This window comes from Erpetoichthys calabaricus, chromosome 2, assembly GCF_900747795.2.
Source record: "Erpetoichthys calabaricus chromosome 2, fErpCal1.3, whole genome shotgun sequence".
NCBI lineage: Eukaryota > Metazoa > Chordata > Cladistia > Polypteriformes > Polypteridae > Erpetoichthys > Erpetoichthys calabaricus.
The window spans coordinates 217331719-217355206 of NC_041395.2; the positions used below are offsets into that span (position 1 = coordinate 217331719).

General features: G+C 37.7%; 1 protein-coding gene across 1 annotated transcript in view; it reads right to left on the reverse strand.

The window, feature by feature from the left end:
* sh2d4ba (SH2 domain containing 4Ba) overlaps positions 1–23488 on the reverse strand; it is a 105754-nt gene that overhangs the window by 56894 nt on the left and 25372 nt on the right. The window contains exons 4-5 of the mRNA XM_051923342.1: positions 13344–13488; positions 6509–6794 (exon numbers count right to left, since the gene is read on the reverse strand). Coding sequence (XP_051779302.1) covers positions 6509–6794; positions 13344–13488 — 431 coding nt within the window. The remainder of the gene's footprint in view (positions 1–6508; positions 6795–13343; positions 13489–23488) is intronic.

Here is a 23488-nt window from a genome sequence, read left to right on the forward strand (position 1 = left end):
CAGATATTTTTTACAGTCAGAGCATAGGTAAATTAAGTGACATACTCTGGGTCACACACTGAGCAAAGGTTAGGGTTTGAAGTGTCACTTTTGTGGCTTAAATTCCAGTGCCTCACCCATTGCCCACACTTTTCTCTTTGCTCTTTATTCCACATAAATAAAGAGAGTGAGGGAAGCCTAGTATTAGCAAGCAGAAGTTTGGGGGTATACCATGAATGCAATAATGTGCTCCTATACACCCCTCACACACACACACACACACTAACATGCTCACATATTACTTAGTATCATCAATTAAAATGACAATGATAATGGGAACAAAGCCGCCAGTGAAAATGCAGATTTCACCACAGAGGTATCCCAACCTAGAGAGCTGTTCCTCTTAGACACTGTATGTGAGCTGTCTATTAATAGTAAGAGAAGGAGCACCGCCTAACAGAGATATTGTTTGTTTACAAGAGAGATGTTCTAGATTTAAAATAACAAGGCCAATCATTTAAAAAAAGAGCAGTGTTTAGGACTTAAAAATAGACACTTTACATTTTCAAAAAAGAAGCACTACATACATACTTTTGATGAGCTGCTTTTTCAAAAAGAACACGGACATTAAAACAGATGGCACAAATCTATAATCGGTGCCTTTAATATAAGACCAGGGCATACTCACTGAATGTTTTTTTTTTCCCTGCATCATCATGTTATGTATACTCTGTACTCTCGATGAACTATGAATGCCTGCCAAGTTTGGTTAAACAAGTGCATAAATAATAAACAATCAAACAAGCCCATTGTCTGCTGTTTACTTTGTTTAAGATATGCATCCATCCATCTATTTTCAAAACCACTTAATTTAGGTGGCATCTAGAACAAGGCAAGATTCGGCCACAAAAAGGTAGCCAATCCATCGCAGGACAGTTACATATCGAGTATCCATCTAAAGTGTGGAGCTCTGTTTTTTAAAAGTTTTCTTAATTTATTTTTGTTTATTTCTTACAAAGATAACCTTGCCAATATGGCGTGTCATTTTAAAGTACACTGCCATAGGTGAAAAATGGCAAGCTACAATGTCAGAATGATCAGGATTGGACCAGGAGATGAAAGAGAGTTACCAAAGCTAACAACTTTAGCCAAAAGTCATAGTCCAAATTACATGAAAGATCCCTAAAAGATTTGCAATAAGTAAACACACCCCAAAGTTTTCTTCTGAATCCACAAACTTATGACACAACCAATAATGGTTTGGTATCTTAAGTATAGGTGAATGGTGTCAATCTAAAAATTATATTCTTGATGGAGAGGCAAGCTTAAGGATTTCTGCTTACTGACGACATCATTATAGTCAACAAACTATGAGGGCAGCGTTTCAGCAGGTAAAAAATGCATATGAAAATGTTTAACTAAAGCCTGTGGCACATTACCACAAGCTATGACTGCCCCCGACTCACTAAGATTATGCAAAATCTACCGTAGAAAATCAACAGAAAATTCATAACGTGTTTGAGGCTTAATGTAGTTTTAGGTCAGTCATGGAAACAAAAAGATCCCCAAGATTCTAATTCCATAGAAGCTCAGTTACTTCTTGGGTTGTGCTTTTTCAACCAGCAATAACCCAGAATAATTCTTTGGGTAGAATTTATTTTTAAAATTATATACTGTATATATATTGTACATATATATTGTGAGATTTTTGAAACCTCGACAATACTCTCCCAACTGCACCATGCACTGAAACTCTGTTAACACAGGCAGGGATTGGTTGTCCGCCACTGGTGCAACTGCAAGTTCACAGGTTCAGCGTGTAACATGTCTGTTGCCCGATGATGCAGGAACAATTAAAACCGGACACTGACCTGGTCTTGCTCTCTTTTTTCTGTCTTTTCTCCTCCAGAATAAGCTGGTGCCAACCACTGATCAGCAGCCGCTTAATGTGCCTGATGAGGGAGGGCATTTGTTCTTTTAAAATGAATAAGGGAGCTAAAGCAGGACGACTGAAACCATCACTGCCGGATTGCTGTGTTTATGTGTGTTGATGTGACAGTTCTGGTGTGAATTAAAACCCTGTTCCTGTTTTTTTTTTCCGCAGTAAAGCTGATTTTGTTGGAAATCTGGACTCATCTCCTCCTCTCTTGTGGAAATCGGTGACCCACACATTACAATATACATATATACATATATACTGTACAGTGGAACCTCGGTTCACGAATGCCTCTGAACACTTACAAATCGGGTTACGACCAAAAAGTTCACCAAACTTGTGCATCTGTTCACGACCACACACTTGGTATATGAACAAGCCAGTTTCCCTTTCGGTTTGTGCACGCCGATGATTTTCCGCACTTGTTCAGTCTCTCCCTGTGCATTCCCTGTGCAGCGAGTGAGACAGAGAGGGCTGGCCACATAAGGGCTTGTTTTTAAAGAGACTGATTTGAGCATTGTTTTAACCTCGTTGTATTTAATGAAGACTTTTTTCTATTGGATTTTAACCCTCACTTCTGTTTACAGCGATCAGTTCGTAGCCTGCATTGTTGCAATGTTACTTTTCTTGGTTGTTTATTAAATTACAGATTTTTCAAATGTTCATTTTTTTCCCTGTGCTTAAATCTTATTAAAAAAGAGTGTTTTTAGCAAGCGGTTCATAGTGCTATAGCGCGAACTCTTGCAATGTTCAAGGTTTTCTCAGTGTTATTCAATGTTTTTACATTTAGTTTACTATTACGCATTCTATGGTATAATTAACTATATTTGTGCTTAAAAATCTTTAAAAAATATATATTTACATATAGTTCGTATGGTCTGGAATGGATTAATTGTATTTACATACAATCCTATGGGGAAAATTACTTCAGGTCACAACCAAATCAGGTTACGACCAGAGTTTTGGAATGAATTACGGTCGTGACCCGAGGTTCCACTGTATATACAGTATATATATGTACATGTATATATAAAATCATCTCCTCATGCAGGCAATCTATGCTAGTCAATAAAACCAAGGCACAAAGAGAGAATTAACAAGAATGAATCGGGAAATGAAAAAGAAAATTGTAGTGTCTAATCCTGAAAACAAAAAATTTACCAAGATACCAAAGCTCAAGATGTTAACCTAAAGATGTGGTTAAACTTTTCATGTAAACCCAAGATTTCCAAAAACTAAAATCACTTTGTTTTCAGAAACTTGGATGTTACGGATACATCTTAAATAGAAAAAGGTCTATGAATTCACACCATGACAGCTTCCAGTGTGTTGCAGCTGTAAACAACACACAAAATGGTGGCATCCATGATGTAACAGTAAAAAATGATGAGAAGAAAATCAGAAATTGCTTATACAATAAAATTCTGAACATCTCAGAATAATAATACAGATGTTAATTGAAGCAAGTGGCATGCAAACATATTTCTAAAAATCTTTTTGACAAGTTTTAAATTTTGCTTTTCTTTTGTAGATGTAATATTTTATCCCCCTTTCATTGACCCTGCACAGCCCTCTAACAATGTGCAATTCAGCATCCTTCCAGTAAGTGTTGCTGCACAGATTTCTACATTTGCATATACTGTACATTTGTGTCCCTTGTATGTTATTGTTTTCTACAGATTGTCTTTTGTCTGAAAATATATGAAAATGTGAGAAAGCAAAATACAGCACATCGTGGTTAAGAAGCTGAGAGGAGGTTTGCTGTATTATAACAATGTCAGTTAAGTAGAAAAACGTGTTGCAGTGGTAGCACTGCTGCCTCACAGTATGGTGTCCAGGGTTCACTTCCTGAGTCTTCCCTGCATGGAGTTTGCATGTTCTCTCTTTGTCTGCATGGGTTTCTTCAGGGTGTTCTGCATTTCCTTCCATTGTCCAAAGTCTTCCCAGTTTTGTGAATTGGTGATGCTATATTGTCCCTAGTGTGTGGGTGTGTGTGCGTATGTTTGCCCTTCAATACACTGGCACCCTGTCCAGGGTTTGTTCCTGCCTTGCACCATGTACTGGCTGGGATAGGCTCCAAAGCCCCCCCCCCCCCCCCCCCCCCCATCCGAGACCCTGGTCAGTACGCAGATTAGGAAATTACATGACATGACACAAACTAAAGTAGAATGAAAAAGCGCCATTAAAGAAGGACAGGCATCCTGGCCACAATAAAGGAGGGATTCTTGCCCGGCCAGGAGGCCATAATGAAAGGACTGGGTGAACAAGCATACTGGAAGCAGTTCATTCTTCCACGTGCCCCTCAAGGCTGAAATTGATTAAGACACCCGTAGGGTTACATGGGAGTCAGTGCCAAGAAACACAGCCCTGTTGGGGACTTTGGATACTGCCAGAGGGCGTTGCTGGGGGAGGACTTCTCTGGTTTCCGTATTACCCAGAAATAATCTGAATGACCTGATCATGGCACCGGAAGTAGTTTCTGGATTGGATTTAAAAGAAAGCCTGTCACCTCTCTTAATCGAGTCAGAGTCAAGAAGAAGAAGGCAACATTCAACTGAAGGTGGATGGAGATAATTTATAATTGTATATTATAATTGTGTATTACACCTTTTATTGGCTAACTAAAAAGATTACAAAATGCCATATTTCGAGGCAACTCAGGCCCCTTCTTCAGGCAAGATGTAATATAGAGACTGAAATTCCCTGTGTTTATATAGACACCAGGACAGATACAGCATCAGAACACTTTTAAGTGCGATGTAAAAAATGAATAGACCTCTTCATTTAGCAAGTGAGGAGAACAATGTGCAGTCAAGATCTTTTGATAAGATAAATGTTCAACAAAGTCTTTTGAAGATTTTGATGAGTTTTCCATACAATGTAGATCTGTAGTCAGGTTGTCTGGGTCAGTCCGTGAGGTGTAAACAATCCTCATATCTTGTTATACAACTCTTGTCTCTATTTAACTCTTTCAGAGCGGATGTCGACTTTTGTCAAAAGGAGTGCTTGACGGTGGTAATCAACTGTAAACAGTGACAAAACCCACCATTATGTTTTAGTTGGACTCTCTTTGCTAGAAAGGAAAGTTAGCTTCATTGGTTTGACCGAGATTACGAGTAGCGAGGAGCAAACAACAACTAAAATAGCATTGACACCTGGCGAGAGATCGAAGCGAATGCGTAAAGCGAAATATGACGTTTTGCATATTATAGCTGAATTGGACTCTGACTTGTCGGTCTCTGATTTTGATACAAGTGATTGATAATTAATGTGGGGTTCCAGTTCGTGCAGCTGACACACTTATGGCAACATTCGCCTGGGAGGACCGCCACTTACAATGACAAGATGATAAAACCAGATTGCGATGCACTGCTACCATAACCGCCACTGCCATCCCTGCCCCTCGCAATGAGAAGACAGCCTGGCAGCCAGCATGCCACATATTCCTGGCGAACTGGCAGCCACAGCCCACAGGCAATAGATGTTTTGTGTTGATTTCTGTGTGAAACCAAGGATTTGTGTGCTTTTCAGAAAGCTGTGTTTTTTGGAAAAAATATTTGGCCCTCAAAGAGTTAAACCATGTTGTAATGTGTTAACTTTTAGCACAAATTTAACTTCCCATTCTTTTCTCTCTTGCTGTATGGCTGGTAATTGTATAAAGAATGTGCTGTAAGCAAATAAAAATCTTTTATTCGAACCTGGAATTGTGTTGGGCATTACTGTGTCTGCAGTCTGGGGCTCAGTGGCTCCCCCTTGTAGTTACAAGCATTATAAGGAGTACTAGGGTGTTGTACCGTGTTAGCCGTTATGAATGTAGTGAGAAGTCAAGCAAAGTGACACCTTTTATTGGCTAAATTAAAAGATTACAATATGCAAGCCTTCAAGCCAACTCAGGCCCCTTCTTCAAGCAAGATGTAATACAGAAACTGGAGTTCTCTGCGTTTATATAGACACCAGGACAGATACAACATTGGAAACCCTTTAAGTGAGACATCTTAAATGTAAAAAAATAATAGACCTCTTCAGGCTAAGCATTATATGGGAAAATAATGTTTACTTCCTAAAGAATCACCACTGCCAGCTCAAGGTACACACTAAGTGATTGAAGGATTGTGGATGGGTGATTTTGGAAAGTGTTTATAGAATTCATGATTCTCATGAGCATTTCTCTTAACATTTTTATATAATTTATTTTTACAGACAGCATTTATTTTGTGCACATTAATGATCAACACTCCCTTAACCTGCACAGCTCTGAATTAAAATGGTTTGCTAGTTTCAAGTCATTTGTACTGATACCAGCAAAGCAATTTGAAACTAGTAGAAATGAAAATCTAACCCTTTAAAGCAAATTAAATAACTATATAAAACACATTTCAGTAAATGCATTTAAAAATGTTAAAGGTCTTTTTACTGCATGCTCAAATGCATGCAGTAAAATAGCTTTCAATTACGGTATTGAGAATTTTGAATTGCAAGTTGTCAAAGAGGATGCTAAACTATATCTGCCACAATGAAGTGATTTTCAAGCATAAGCAAGAAATGTGTGGACAACTCAAAGTGAGGAAGCAATATTTTAACAGGGTGCCATACCTGTCACTAGCAGGATGTCCAGTGGTCATGACGTGCCTGTGGTTCTGTTCACTTTTATTAAGTTGAACTGGATCAGTGACAGCTACTGGAGATGAGGTGGTATTGGCAATACTGGCACTATTTCGGCGGGCTGATCCAGTGTCATTGATGCTGGTTTTCTGAAAAACTCCACTGAGACCTGCAACACGACCTTTCTCAATTGTTCTCAAAGACTGCCGATTAGATTCATTTCGTGCACATCGAGCTTTCTCTTTCCTTGCCTCATCTGCAGCTTTAGACTTTCTCACTGTGAAATAGGAGTAGAAATAGACAAAACACAAAAACATCTTAAATATACCGTCAGTAATCCATCTTTTACATAAACCTGCTTAATCTGGTTTTAGCTTTATAAAAAAAAAACAGGTAGCATCTGACTCAGGGTTAGAACCAGCATTTAAACTGTCCAACTCATGCTCACACCCACCCTTACACATGGCCAGCCTAGAGGGTCCAATTGCTGATGAGCAAAACAGACAAGTTTTGATTTGAATAGAGTTTCATAAATTAACAGTACGATTAATTTTACTAGAGACTTAGCAATTGCACAACCTAAACTTACTAAAGGTTTTTTGTTTTTTTTTCGAGTTTTAAAGTTTATTTAGGTGGAAAACAAGGTATACTCCACACTACAGCCCCGTTCACACTTCATTGTTTACCTGTGTTCTTTTCTGCAGCTACATAAAGCATGTAAACCATACCATGTCACTGTAGAGGAGTGAAGTTAAATTGGACAGGCTGTACATTTTCCACATAAAGGCACACTAAAAAGCAACCTTGTGTACTTTACTACATTTTCTCCACAGAAAAACTCAGGACAAGGAAAGTTGCCACTGCCATACATATGCCAAGACGACCCTTCCAGGCCAAGACATTATCTAGCAATCGCCTCCTCCTAGTTGAGGATATGCACACTTCCGTTGATTGTTTTTAACTGGAGACGTTAATTTAAGCATAGAAGATCGTTGAAGGTGAAACACCATTTATTTCACAAATTTAAGGTTTAGCTATCCATTCAGTTATAATTATATATAAATCACTTGGATGCAATTCGATTTCAGATCATTCCAATACAAATTCAGTTATTTCAATTGTTTCACTCTGAATTTATTTACACGCACATCATTTCACTGCAAGTTTATTTTCATAGAAATCATTTTAATCATCACATGCTCTGACTAATCCAGTGCCTACATTTTTGGGCACCCAGACAGTGCTCGGACCAGTGGCGTAGCGTAGTAGGGGCGGCCTGCCCCGGGCGGCACTTTTAGGGGACGGCAAAATTTCACAATAAATAATTATAATATCTTGTAAAAATTTGAACCATACCTAAATAAGGGGGCGGCGGAATTTTCCTCCGCCCTGGGCGGCTGATATTCACGCTACGCTACTGGCTCGGACCAGGATTCAAATCCAAAATGCACTGTGCAACCATGCTACCCTTAAATAAAATATATCTTTCCACCTGAAGACGTTTTCTGGCTGCTTGCAAAGTTCCTTTAGAATGAAATATTGTTACACCTATACTTAAACATTCCTAAATAGTTTATTAAAAATAATGGCACCTTAATTTCTGAAAACATTTCGTAATTAATAATGTGAACAATATACATGTCAGTCCATGAACAGGAATATAGCATTAAACAGGATGATCCAAAGAAAAATCTCATGCAGTCATGGGAAGAATGTACACATTCGTAGACAGACCTGGATTCAAACCCAAAATTCTCCAGCTTCATTAGGACTATGAGTCAAAATGCTCTAACAAACAGTAGAACTTTCTTGTCAGCTGGCTGTTTTAACCCTGAGACTGGATTGCATCTCTTCCAGCTAAATACTGCAGTATTATTTTTCTTTTGCCCTGAATTTCCGTCCTTAAGGAATTAATTCAGTTAGTTTATTCTTAGAAACAGCACCTCCACCTATGTGCCCAGAGGGCTATACACTCTTACAAATAATGTAAATTTAAAAGACAGAATTATACGCAGAACTTAATGGGGACACAAGTTTGGAGGTAAGTCTTAACTGTATGCAAATCATTTGTGGTTGCAATCAGTGCTGTGAATGTGTATTTGTCAGCATCCACTTGAAATGCTCATCAATATAAATACAGTCTTCTAGCAAAAAAGTCCTCTACCTCCTCATAATCAAATATAAATGTTAGCAGCAAGCTCACCTGCCAGTTCAAAAGTATACAGTATCTTTTATGGTCTGGCTAACATTCTGGAAATTCAATCAAACTAGTCTTAAAAATTTCATACTTTCATTTCATAAATCTGAGAATCTTAGTGAGAGGAACACCACTCACATTTCAATAATGGGAATGAGTTTGGGTTTTTCCATTCTTTTTAAAGCATTGTCTACAATATTTAATTATAAAGGTGTCAGGCGTGCTTTTTAAAATTTGAAATACACATGTGGAATACAGAGGTTCAGGTAAATGAATGAATGAATTAAATAAAATGCCCGGACTCCTCCCAACCAACGTAAGCAAATGGTAAGAAATTTTAACTATCGTATACACTCACGGATAAGTTGGGACTTGATTTTACCATACAATTTCTGGTATTTTATAATGTCGGTTGCATAAGTCGAATGTGGAAAATTCACATTATTGGTCCAAGAGATTATGATATGCTAACGCCCACCTCAGAGAGTAACCACGGAGCACACTACCTTTATCATAAGAGTATCCCTTATCTACAATGGAGCGTTCAATCAGAAGAAAATATGAAGCTGGTTTTAAATTAAATGTCGTTGAAGTAGCAAAAGAAATTGGTAACTGCAATGCTGCAACAAAATTCGATGCGTCTGAGAAACTGGTGTGAGATTGGAGGGAGCAAAAAGATGTAAAAAAAACACATTTTTGAATGGGTGTATAAGTCAGGGTCTGATTTTATGATCGATTTTTCGGGTTTCAAGACCCGACTTATACGTGAGTATATACGGTAATATTGCCAAATACAATATCTAACTAAGAGTGACTTGGAATAAAAAGAAAAAGCTCAAGATGATTTTCAAAAAAGTTAGACATGAATTTGATAGTATAAAATAAATAAAACCTGAATAAATTATCGATCAGTGCACTACACTGAATTTTATGGTTTTGGAAATGGATGGATAGGCAATATTGAGCAATGTGTTTAAAAGGCTTCTGACTGCTATCCAATCCTGGATTTTATCTAATATACTTAGATAATGTATTGTTCACAGTGCAGCAGAGCCCAAAAATAGATGGACGGATAGTAGGCTGTATCTGTTCTGATTTAATCAGGAACCATGCAAAAAGCCAACCGTACTCACAAACAGGCCAAATTGTTTGATGTCTGTTAATGTCTTATATATTTTTGGGATGTAACTAAGAAAAAAAAAAAACAATAAGCCAGATAGAAAATTCAGAATCTAAAAAGGCAGCAATATGGTTCAGGACTGAAACGCAGTCTCATACACCAGTGAGGCAGCAGCACTAACTTCATGTTTCTAAGGTTTGTAAAAATATTAACTTTCTAAACACTGCATATAAAAAGTTCTGCCACCGGTTCATTATGGACTCATTTTTACTTTTATATTTTTTGTTTTGACCATTCAAGTTAATTTTGCAAGTGATTCAAATAACCGAGTATCGAAATCAATCCTAAATTGGCAAAATTAATAAAAAATTATTTATCAGACAGATACGACCTAATAAACCAACATGAATACCAACTAAATACTGACTTCAAATTATTTACAGAGCAGGACAACTGTGAATTGGTCAGCTTACAATGGCCAGTGCTCAAAGGTGAATGGACTGAAATCATCACAGCTGAATCTGGAGTGACATTGCAGAAAACATGTAGCAATTAGGCAGTATTTTTTTTTTTTAGATTTCACATTTCTTTCGAAAGATCATATTTATGTCTTATGTTATCATTGAACAAGAGTACAAACAAATTTTATTTCAGGTATAAATTATAGTGATGGTGACAAACAGTTAAAATTTTACTAAGTAGCCTTTTAAATGATGACTATATGGATTACATTTAGGCCCTTGAAATAAACTAGCTAGCCCTAACATAATCACAAAATTCAATGAAATTGACACATTAATGATTATCTTTAAACATTTGACCTTGAATCCTGTTTACTGTAAACTTGTTAATGTATGCAAGGAATTCAATATCACTAACCAATCAATGCATGGTGTCAGTTTTCCCACTGAGGCTTGGGCTATGGGTAATTTTTTTAGAGTGCCAGGAGCAAACGTGAAGAGTATAATTATCAAGCCATTGATGGAGGTGCACTACAGAAGATGGTATTTGTGGAGTTTTAATGCACATTTTACTGTAAACCCACTTGAGAGATGCTTATAGTTTGAATATAATCAGCATTTAGCAGTGCATTTAATATCTACAGTTGCAGTTCTTTTGCGTGTTTATCATTTCATTTTACTTTAACACATCTGTGTTTCTTATACTTTGCCAGTTTGAAGATTATTAGTATTATTCATTATCATTATCTATGTTGTGGCCTATATTTTTTTTTGTCCCCCTCCAGTGCCCAGGCATATCAATTGCATTGTTTGTTAAACATCTCTTAAGTTTGCATTGTGTGTGTTTAGTCTTAAGTGCAGGTGACTTTTGTCTTGACAGTTTGAAAACTCAAACTTTTCAGACAGCTTGAAACAGACAAGGTATTTAGAGTAACTATGTGCAAGAGGAGCAATACATTCAGTGTCCTAATATACATTTGTGTTGTTCTTATTGTCTATTAATTTAATATTTTTTTTATCAGTATGCTGCTGCTGGAGTATGTGAATTTCCCCTTGGGATTAATAAAGTATCTATCTATCTATCTATCTATCTATCTATCTATCTATCTATCTATCTATCTATCTATCTATCTATCTATCTATCTATCTATCTATCTATCTATCTATCTATCTTGTTTGTTTTTTTGCTTTAAGTCTAATATTTTTCAGTGTTTCACATTTATTTTCCTAAAATAGTATATTTTTTCTCCAGTGTTCAGAGAATGCACAATGACGCACAGCCTTTCTAGCAGTATATATACGAGTTAAGGTAGTGTGGCTTTAAACCCTGAGGTTCTGGTGTCAAGTCCTGCTGCTGACAGTTTATGACCATGAGCAAGTCACTGAGCTCCAGCTGGTAAAATGAAGAAAGAAATGTAACCAATTTTATCTCAAGTCAGCCAAATAAGTAAATGTTAAGTGTATCATCTCATGGCTAGTAAGTGGCAGGGAGGATCGGGGTTAAAAGTGTGCCTTGTGTCAGGAGGCATTATTTAATGGGCTGGTGCTGAACCCAGGTCTCTTGACTTGTGAAGCAACAGCACAAACTATTGCACTGCTGTCAACCAACTGTAAAGACATCCAACATGTTACTCCATTGTGATTTTATTCTCCATGGATTGAGGATTGACTGATTTAAATTTACTTTTAAATTTCTTGTTTGTCTGCAATTGTGAGAGCCAGTTTCACAGAAGCAGAAAATTTTAGGACTTAAGAGTGCATTGCCAGGCTGACAGCCGAAGTGAGCAAAGCCAAAGCTCAAATATCCAAAAAAAAAAACTCAGCCCTGTGATTTCCAGGCATAATTGTAGGGAATTTGACAATTTAATTTATGTGTTATGTTCATTTTTGGAGAATAGCCAATTAAAGAAAATAATTCAAGGACTAAACTTAAAGTGTGCACAAAGGATTATCAGTGAACAGATAAGGTGGTCAAGAACAGGCAAGGAAAAGACCAAAATGCCAGTTGTGGATACAAAATTACTGTAAGTCAAGGAAGCAGTAGTCAATAGAGATCCTACAAGTAATTAATAAACCATTTCTCTAACAAAACTTTCATTTGTGAAGACTGAGGTAAAATTGTATTTTGGGTTCTAAAAACTTGAACGACAAATAGTAAGTACCAAGTTGTGGTGCATTGATATCACATGATGGGATGGTGTCAAGTCATGTGTTAGCAATGGGGCAAAACAAAAACAATATGGCCATGATTATGAAAACCCACTAACAAAATAACAATTGCCATTAAATAAATAAGCAAAATGTCACTGTGATCAAATTAAGAAATAGACAAGTCCAAATGATAAAATTAAACATAAGCATTGCAGCACTCATGACAACGTGTGGAATAAATAGGGTTAAAGCTCACAAAATATTTTAACACTACTGACATAAATGCGAAAGATCTAATCATAACAAATTTGGATTTGAACTGCCTTTTAAAACTAAAGACTTGCCAGTCGTACTTCTTTCTTTGATTTAGTTTGTCCTGTAAATGCAACAAACACTTTAATGCAAAGGCCGGAGCATATCCAGACAAAGCCAGGTCAGATAATGTATTTTGTAGATAAGTAGATATGTGGGTAGTGTGGAATCAGTAAAAATGAATGTTTGTAACAGTGAAAAAAGATCTGCCTCTTTAATGTGTATTTAAGCTTTCACATTTTAAAGAAAGCCTCCCATTCTCTATTTTCTACTCTCTCAAACTGCTTCTCACTTATTTGCTGCTTTCTCTTACTCTTGCACTCCTGACGCTACAATCACATTTTTCACATTCTCCATTTTCTACATAGTTTTGCTTTCTCACTTTGAATCATTAATTTCTGTGCCATACACAAGTCACACCGCTCTTTTGCATTTAGCACTCAATTTCTACATTTTTCCCTCACATTAACCTTCTACTCCCCCTGCTTCTTCCATTTTTAACACTGCCCTTCTTTCATTATTGAATTTTCCAGCCTAAATGGCTTTCATTAACACAGTTGCCATTCTTTCCTCTCTCTTACTCACATTGCTCTTGCCACTCTTTATCTTCTCGGTCATTTTGCCTGTCGTCATGCTGCTGCTTGAGACTGATGTATAACTCCTTTGCCCTCTTCTCTTCTGTGCGTCGTATCTCTTCCTCCCCACGCTGCCTCTCCTCTTCCTCCCGTTTCTGATTTGTAAGAAAAAAGATTTTATATTAGTAGAAATAGCATCAGATACTTTAAAATGGAAGCATGATGTCAATGTCAGTGGTTCCCAAACTCAGTCCTCGAGACCCACTGTGGTTACAGGTTTTTGTTCCAATCAGCTTCTGTTTTTAATTGGACTCCTAGCCTAATTAAGTCAGTTGTTATTTCCCAGTTTCTGTTTTTGGGGTTCCCTGTAGAAATTACAAAACTAATCTTAGTAAATTTTTATTAAAATGTACTGTAAGAGCCAAATCTCTTGTAAATTCATATAAGTTTTGTTTAGTTTGAATTTGAACTGAATGTAGCTTTCAAATAGATAATGGAAGATTTTGTTTTACCTCGTAAGCTAATAAGTTAATGGAATACTTTTAATGTTCAGCTGTATCCCTGTGAGATAACAGAAAACTTGAAGACAAGTTTTACAGATGTGCAGTTTTCATGCCAAATTGTTTTTTTTTTTTGGAAATTGTTGTACAGGGAAAATTATTTGTCTACCCAAAGACCCAAAATCTCCCCACTACCACCTTGATGTTGACAGCAGCAATATTCCCTGTCCCAGACTTCGACAGCAGTAAAACTCCAAGAGGGAGACTCATGCTGGAATTTGACAGTGGAAATACTTCAAGGGGCTGTAAAACACAACAAATGTAGCAGTTATAAGGGGATAATGTAGTTGTATTTTTTTGTACTTTGTAACAATATTTTCATCTTGATTTTCATCCAATCCAATTATTTATTAATTGTCGGGTCTGACACTGAAGTAGTTTCAGCCTTTCATCATTCTGTGTTGCTTTGTTTGTTTTTAATTGTCATTATTGGCATTATAAGCATACAATGAAGGGAGTAAACTACACAGAAAAGAACAAAATAATATGAAAGCAGCAAAAGAGAGTTAAGCATTTAAAGCGACAGCAAAATTAGAAATATTTCTAAATGTCTTATAAATGTAAAAATCACACTGCTGTCCTTTTCTGAATGCAGAATAGGAGAAGAGAGAAAAGACCAGCTAATTAAATGAGATCAGTTATTATCACTGATTGTGAATTTGGTTGGAACAAAAACCTGCAACTACAATGGGCCCCCAGGACTGAGTTTGGGAACCGCTGACCTAAGCCATTCAGTTGATAATGCAGGGTGAATTTTTTTGGCTGAATTAAAACAAAGGTTTGGCACAAAATATGAAGTATAAAACTTTGTCTATATGTTTGTATAGTTTCTTTTCAAACTGCTTCAACCATTCCTCCTCCATTTCTTAACTCTCCTCTTTCATTACAAAGTTGTGGGGAACTGAAGGTTACACTGACACCCGTAGGCAAAAGGGGGGAATCAACCATACATGAGACATCAGCTGACTACAGTAACAGTCTCACAGGTACACTCAGACAGGGTTCATTTAGCCATTTGGCATCAATGTGTGCAATTTTGGGATAAAGCAGTACTGTGAGAAAAAGCAATGTGGACTTATTAACTCTGTATCAACAGCATTCAAGACTAGCTCTGGTCTCTGGATCACCAAGGTAGCTATATTCTCACATGTGAGAAGCTGTTGTATGCACGTGTTACTGGGTGCTCCCAGGCAGTGCCCCATTATTGTCCTATCGAGAGCTGTGCATTGCGCACATTTGTGACTCATTCTGCACTACCAGCACATTACACTCACCTACGACTCATCAAAGCTCCCTTAAAGTGCAATGAAGCACTTGCACAAAGACATAAGTAGCACTGATGCGTTATTCATATCCAAATGCACAATTACTTTAACTATTTTACATAATACCTTCCATCATGGCTCTTTGACATTCTGAAGACACAAACAATAAAATCACAAATTTAGAATTCTTTATAAGATCATTCGTTGATAGAGCGTATGTTAATAGTAATTTGGCTATATGTATAAGTCAGAATAGAGGGACCAGCAGGCGGCTGTTGCTTGTAGCAAGATGTTAGCAAGACATTTTGCACTAATCTTCATCAGTGGCTTCTACAACACAGCAAAACGTTAAACTTGAAGTTCTTAAGGCATGTATTTGGTTAATATACTGGTCAGTGTGGGTTGAGTGAGTTTGCCCTTAAATAGACTGGCATTCCATTAGAGCTGACTCCTGTTCTTACACCCACTCCTGCCTAAATAACATTTGGTTCCCCACAAACCCGAAACTGGATTAATCAGGCTCAACAAGTGGATAGTTGGAGGTCAGATTTGGTGTTGTCACCAACATCTCAAAGACCTCTAAACAGGGTAGTTTAGCTACTGCAAGATGGAATTAGTTACAGAAACTAGACTCTGACATGCACTATGAGATGTGACCTGCAGAATTAATGATATGATCATGGAGCTTTTTTTATTATTATACAATATAAAATGAACAAAATAACTATTTGACTTTCTTTTCTGGCCATGATAATACTTTGAGAGTGCAATTCGTAGGAAAACCAAAATAAGCACACAGATAATAAAGTGGCTCCATGAAAAACCGTGTCTCAAATCTCTTCTTTTTTCAGTATAGGAATAATCTTTGTATTTTTTCCCTATAGGTACCATGATGGTGTGGTGGTAGCACTGCTGCCTCACAATAAAGAGAATAGCATTCATACCCCCGGTGCTACCTGAGTGCAGTTTGCCTGTTCTCTGTGTGTGTTTCTTCCGAGTGCTCCGGTTTCCTCCCAGAGTCCAAAGACATGCAGGTTAGGTGAATCGGTGTTGCATAATTGACGAGTATGTGTGTGTGTGTATTCCCCCTGAAATATACCACTGCCCTGTCCAGATGTTGTTTCTGCCTTGCACCTGATGATTGCTGAGATAGTTTCCAGCTCCCCTGCAACCCTGCCCTGGATAAGTGGGTTAGGAAGATGAATTGATGGATTTTTTCCTATATATAACAGTACACTAATACATTTCTAAACAATTTCTAAGTTAGATGGACCAAATAAATTAGCATTACTATTGAATCAATTGCATGAAAGTCCCAGTACTATCCTTTATCAAAACCACTTAACCTAGATTAGACTTTTGTAAAGCTGGAGTCTATTCTAGAAGCATTATATGTATGGCAGAAACCTACCATGGACAGAGGCCAAAGAAAAGAAACATGCAGACTCACCACGCTCAGTCATACAGGGACACTTTTATTTTGTAGAATCAAAGTGAAAAGCATGGACAACCTTGCTGGGTTGAGCAGCTTGCTCTTATCACAATTTTTCTGATGTTCTGCGCTAATTAATCTAACATGCACATTTTTGTACCAAAGGACTCCACTCAATTACAGGTTAAATGCCAAAATTCTACACAGACATTGACTGTGTCAGGGTGTGAGCCCAAGATGCCATCCATGTGTCAACATACTGAAGCAAAATCAGTCAAATACAAAGAGAGGTAAAACAGGAAACTTGTGAATTTCTTCTGTTACACATCTTCACAGCAATGACCTCAGCTCACCATATTACTTTTGTATTTCTAGTGCATGATGGGATAGTGTACATGAAGATTTAGTTTTTGTAACACTTCTGAATTTGTGGTCTCAGTGGTTTCCCAGACAGGTGTGACTTTTCTTTGTTCTGACTTGCTGCTCACCAGAAGGACGGTTTTCATTACAAGTGAAAGAAGCAATTTAGTGACACCTCATTGCCAGTTTGAACACCAGGCCAAATATAGCAGGGCCCTAAGTCCTGGGGCCATCATCACATGCATCCCAGCTTCCTCTAGGTGTATGTATGCATACGTAACTCAATTTGCATAAAGGAAGGATTGCCTTTTTATTACCTGGACAAAGAATTTAAAAAAAGACAACAATCCAAAAAAGCTTCAAAAGAAATGTATAGCAAATAGCGCTTGGTGTGTTTTGTCGAAAGAAGAGGCAATTAAAGAACAAAAAATATATTGATTTGTTACCTGTCTTTAGCATAATGAAGCTGACCCATCAATAACTGTATATCCACATCCATTTAGAGGGAAGGCTGGATAAACAGTCTGAAAGTGCAACTGTTCAATCAGAGCTTAAATCAAAGTTTCTTAGGAGTGTCAGGGTAAGATGAGAAAGGAAAAGGTAGGTGTCATCTATATATATAAAATTCTTTTTGTGTTTGAAACGGAAATTACGTATGACCACGCGATATGGAAATTACGTATGACCACAAAACATATTATAATACGGGAACTAATCACTTTGTTTGTAGACCCCATTTTTATATCGTCTTTACAAATTGTTATTATTTGTGTGAGAGTTATTTTACTGATTTTGAAAAGAAGTAAACACAAACACGCCGATCTATCCCATAGAAGAACACGCGTTCTGACAGAGAAGTTGTATTTAATTGTCCACGTGACTGTCACGGAAACTGCCACATTGTAACCTTTTTTTAGTTGGCAGTACTTGATAGTAGAAGAGATGAGGAAAACAGCTTTGCGTCTTTCTACTTTTTAACTGCGGCGACCTGTAAACAATGTGCGTGAGAACAAAGTGGACGCTGGGAGGCGTGGAATGTCGGGCTGCTCCAAAGGGTCGAGAGTTTCGCAGTTTCGGGCAGCGTCCTCACTTCTCGCACTGTTTGTGACACTTCAAGTGCCCCGTTGGCTCCTGGGAGAGTGGAAATCTTTGCGAATGAATGTAATCAGCGCCATCGAAGCAGGACTGTTTGTAAATTACCCTGCACTACTACTTACTGTCCCTTAAGGTGAGTTCGGGTCACTAAAACCCCGCAACATTCAAAGTTCCTTTTGTGATGAATTATTTTAAGAAGTAAATCACAGGCACGTAGTGCAAGGTTGTCAGGCAGAAATTTAGACGATCACATAGAAAATGTAATTTCTATACCACAGCGGTTGTGTAGCGCCTTTCACAAGGGATCTACTACCGAGAGATAATCTAAATACATTTTAGCTACTGTTAGTACTACTTACCTGTTGTGTTATAGCGCCTTTAAAATGTAGTTTACCCTAAACCACTCCAGTAGTGCTCAATATATCTTTACTTCTTAAATGTTAATGTTTTACTGTTTAATAACTTATAGACTACATTTTATTTTTTTCCCTTGCACTCAGTGAGCGAAGCCACTGGGTAATCAACTAGTCTTACCTATAAAATCTACCTGTCATTGAAAGCAGACATTCAGTATATTAAGACTGTTCCAATATGATGGTTTATTTTCAGTGATGGAAATCAGTGCCATAGTACTAACGCAAAACAGTCAACCCTGTGCACACTTGGACATGAACTCTCCCAGTTTATGTTAACTATTGTCTCAGACTAGGACAGTCTGAGCAGACACCAGTCAAGCTCTGTGTAGTGATAAGAGCTGATGGGTATACACTAGTTAATCCGCCCCTCACACTTGGACATTATAAACTAAGTCAAGCCAGTCAATTAGTATATTAGTATATGATTAGTGGACTGCTCTGGTGTTAAAAAGCCAACCAACGTCTCATACTCATATGGCATGACACACATATCTCAGTATATTGACAGGTTTTGTCATGGTACACATTAACCTACTACTCTCTCATATCTGGACAACCTGAGCCAGGAGCAATAAAGCCTATCAACAAATATGCACATTGTTGTGATGTGAAATTTTTCATACAAGTTGATAAATATTTTGTATGTCTTTATTTGTAACTTAGACAAAGCAATGAAATATTAGTGTTACATTACTGATAATAACAGCAATGGTTTGATGATTTAAGAACCCCTTCCCCCTTTTAGGAATGAGTCTTTTTGTAATTTTACGACAGGGTTGGGGGAAGTGCCCCAAACAAGTTTGGTTATTATTTCTTTGCTAAAGTCTCTCAGTCAAACCAAACAGGAAAGCCGGGCTGCCTAACTGCCAAGCTTTACCTTAACATATGGTTTGGAGGGCAGGTGTGAAGGTGTTCTATACCCCCATTGGTCTGAAGTATGGCTGTTTGGAAATGGCTTGTATCAGATGCCTTTAAGTACCATGACATCCTATTGGCTTTAGGGGTTGGACAGAAAACCTATAAATTTGCTTGCTTTACCTCACTCTCTCTCTCTTACCAAACTGATGAAAGACCATCTCTCACACCATGAACTGAAAAGGACAACACAATGACGAGTACAGCTCAGCAGCCATATTGAGACAGGCATGCGACCTGTTCTGAAGAAAGCTGACCACAAAATGATTCCTTAACTAGAGACATTTTAAATAACTGACAAGTCTGTGTGCTGCCAGATACACATCAACATTTATCAGGTTGTATGGTTGCCAATATTTAAATGTACTTTGCATATTGTTATTATTTATGAATATTATCAATAATACATTGTTTAAATTGTAATTTAACTCCTGCTTGTCTTTTACACCTAACTGCCTGAGGGTTAAATATGTAGAAGGGAAGGTGGGGAGAAGTTAAATGGTACAGTACCTTATTAACAGTGGTAAGTCTGGGAGATTTGAGGCATTCTGACAAAGGCTACATATTATTAATACAAAAGGGGAAAGTAGAGTAGAGTAATATATTACTCTAAGACAAAACACACATGAACAAGGACTGTCCTAGCACACTGTAGCCAACTAGTCATACAGTCACAACTGCTGTTATCTTAGTACTTGCACAATGTGGCTCTTTCAAAGCGAACAGTATTTCAACAGATTGAAGGCCATATTAAATGCAGTGGTGTAGCTAGTTTTTTGGCATTAGAGGAGAATAAGTACAATCTTCATCGTACCAGCCTTGACTTTTTGGAAGATTGATCTCTCCTATCAACATTTTGCTAACAAAATGGTTTTATAAAATTTTTCCATTCTTAGTTTTGTCTGTTCTCCCTTGCTTACTTGGTGAGAGAGAGAGGAGAGAGACCAAGGTGAGAGAGTACAGTATTACAACAAAGTATTTTTATGATCCCGACAGTTTCCCCATATGACATGAGTCTAAAGAAATCGCGTTACTACGAAGTACATTCAGCAGATGCTTTCATTACAATGAAGTGATGCCTTTTGCTTATTGCTTGTCAACATTTGAAAAACATCCATTGGAATTTAACTCATTGTCACCCTCCTATAGAAATGGCAGACACAAATAAAAGATAGCAGTGTTAATGTTTGTGATGTGCAATCTGTAGGAATGGCAAATGCAAAGCATAAGTCTTTGTTATATGCAAAAAAAGAAGAAAATCTTGGGTTGCAAACGTATGGGAACTGCTTAATAACTTAATAATAATACAAATATTATGTAAATTGTGTATAAAACTAAACCCCCCTCCCCCCCCCCCCACCCCACCCCAACCGGTCCGTGGAAAAATTTGCATCTAATAAAGTGGTCCTTGCTGTCAAAAAGGTTGGGGACCACTGGTGTAAACAATGCCTTTTTTGCTTTGCCCATTTGCTGTTTCAAATTGTCTGTACCAAAGCATTGTGGACAATGACAGGAGTACATGACCTAAAACATCTTTCTGAAAAATGCAAGCGGCATGAAGGTAGCCGTACTCATCTAGAGAAGTGTTTTTCAACCAGTGTGCCACGGCACAGTTATACACCAGGAGAGCTACCCAGGTGTGCCATGGAAATAACAGTGTAGCGCACTTGGGTCTGAACCTGAAAGAGACAAGCTCAACAGGCGGCCGAGACCAGTCTGAGGAGAGGTCTACCTGGAGAAGTTGGCAAAAGCAGCTCTGGAGCACTTTGGACGTGTCTCCTGGCTACTAGAGTCCATCAGCCTTAGGTGTGTGGTCACCAGAGAGCCTCACAGGACTGGTGGATAATGGACATACAAGTTGCCTCTGAGGCTGAGAGGAGCGGGCAAAGCAGTGAAACAGCTTGGAGATTGCCCCAAAGTGTTCACTAAGTGTTGTGTCTGCCAACACTGATCTCGGAGCTCCCTTTTTTTACCAGCTTCTCCAGTAGTGCTGCCCATTTGAACAAGTGAGCACAAGTATCAGACAGAATGTGTTTTTTGGTTAGTAAGATAGGGGTGTGCCTTGGAATGATTTTGGTTACAAAAAGTGTTCCACAACAGACAAAAGGTTGGAAAACACTGATCTAGAGAATAGCATGAGGCTAATTTTTTTGGCAGGCTTAGTGAAATGATTCAATTTAATCAGAAAGTAATTGAGAAATTTTCAGGCCTGAAGGAAAGGAGGGCAAAACTGATGTTCAAGGAAATATAGGAATAAGATTTAGGTTGGTCTTGTCCTGTGGGTATAGTACAAGACAGGTTGGGGGGTGAGTTTTGTTTAATATGTGGATCTTACAATGTGAATTTGTGCCCTGGTGACATAAGCCTGGAAAACTCGCATAGGACTGGGCAGACTAGCAGCAAGTGTAGAATAAAATTAGAATGGGAATGACTCTGTGGGTGTAGTAAATGATAAACTGGGATGCAAGATTTCAGAAAAATCAGAGGACTGGTGATTGTATGATGTGGACTTATGGAATACAGTGGGAATGGCCAAGGACTGGTCACTTTATTAGTATAGGCAGAAAAAGATTTGGATTAGACTTATACTGTTATAGGACAGACAGAAGTCCACATTATTGGAAGATTACAGAGGTGGGGTAGTGGACATTATGATGTAGGTTTTGGCAGAATGGGAAACTGGGCAAGTTGGCAGATGAATGGAAAATGCAGAGACGTCGTGAAAGAGTGTGATACATTTTAGACTGGATTTCTCCTAAGGATAGATAGATAGATAGATAGATAGATAGATAGATAGATAGATAGATAGATAGATAGATAGATAGATAGATAGATAGATAGATAGATGTAAAAGGCACTATATAATAGACAAGTACTGCTTCAAATTGTCCCCACAAAAACTGCACCCTCACCCAATTTTTTTTTTGTTAAATGAAAAGTAATTGTCTCATGTATACCTGTATGCCTTTGATATGTCATCAAGTAAAGCAAAGCAAGTGTGAAAACAAATAAAGCTTTAATTATTCAATAAAGATATTCTAATATGGCCTGGACATATTTATTGGTACCCCTAGAAAAGATCATAAATAATTGGAATAGAGTGATATTTCATACTAGTTGTTTTCTTTAATTACAGTGCACACCATAATGTTAAAGCAGCAGCTGAAGATGTCTGAGGCATGGCAGAGCATCAGCAGGGAAGATCCTCAGCAACTGGTAATGGCAATGAATTGCAGAATTCAAGCAGTCATTGCATGCAAGGGATATGCAACAAAGTACTAAATACGAAGGATTTAATATACCTACCATTGCTATGTCACAAAAACACAATGGTGTTCCAAAATGAGGGGATCTTGTAGAAAAAGTGCTGCAATTTCAATGTTGTGTGACCAAAATGTATGCAAATACCCTAAATTAAAGTCAACAATGTGCACTTTAATCAAGTCTGAATTGTTTGATTTGTAATTTTAAACTATGGAGGGGTAAATCAAGGAAAAATGTGTCTTTGTTCTAGACATTATGGAGGGCACTGTAGCATCCCAAATGTCTCCAATTATGCAATCAATGATTCATTCTATTTAAATGGAGAAAAATAGTCACTCTGCTGTTTGATGTAATTGTTTGTCCCACAATAGACATAGACCAGAGAAAGCAAAGGAGTGAGTTGTCTGAGGAGATCAGAAAGAAACTTATAGACAAGCATGTTAAAGGCAAAGGCTATAAGACCATCTTCAAGCTGCTTGATTTTCCTGTGACAATAGTTGCGAATATTATTAAGAAGTTTAAGGGTCCATGGGACTGCAGTCAGCCTAACTGGACGAGGATGAATAAAAACAACCCCAGAATGGGCAGAAGCATAGTGCGAATGGTAGATAAAAAGCCAAGGACAACTTCTAAAGAGATACAAGCTGAACTTCAAGGTACAGGTCCATCAGTCTTTGATTGTACTGTCCATCACATTTTGGGTGACAGTCTGCTCAATGAAGGAGACTCAGGAGGATTTCACTGTTGAAAGAAAAAGATAAGAAAGCCAGACTAGAATTTGGTAATATGTAATCAATGGATGCTCCCAACCACCACCATCACCATATGGATGAGCCACAATGCTTCTA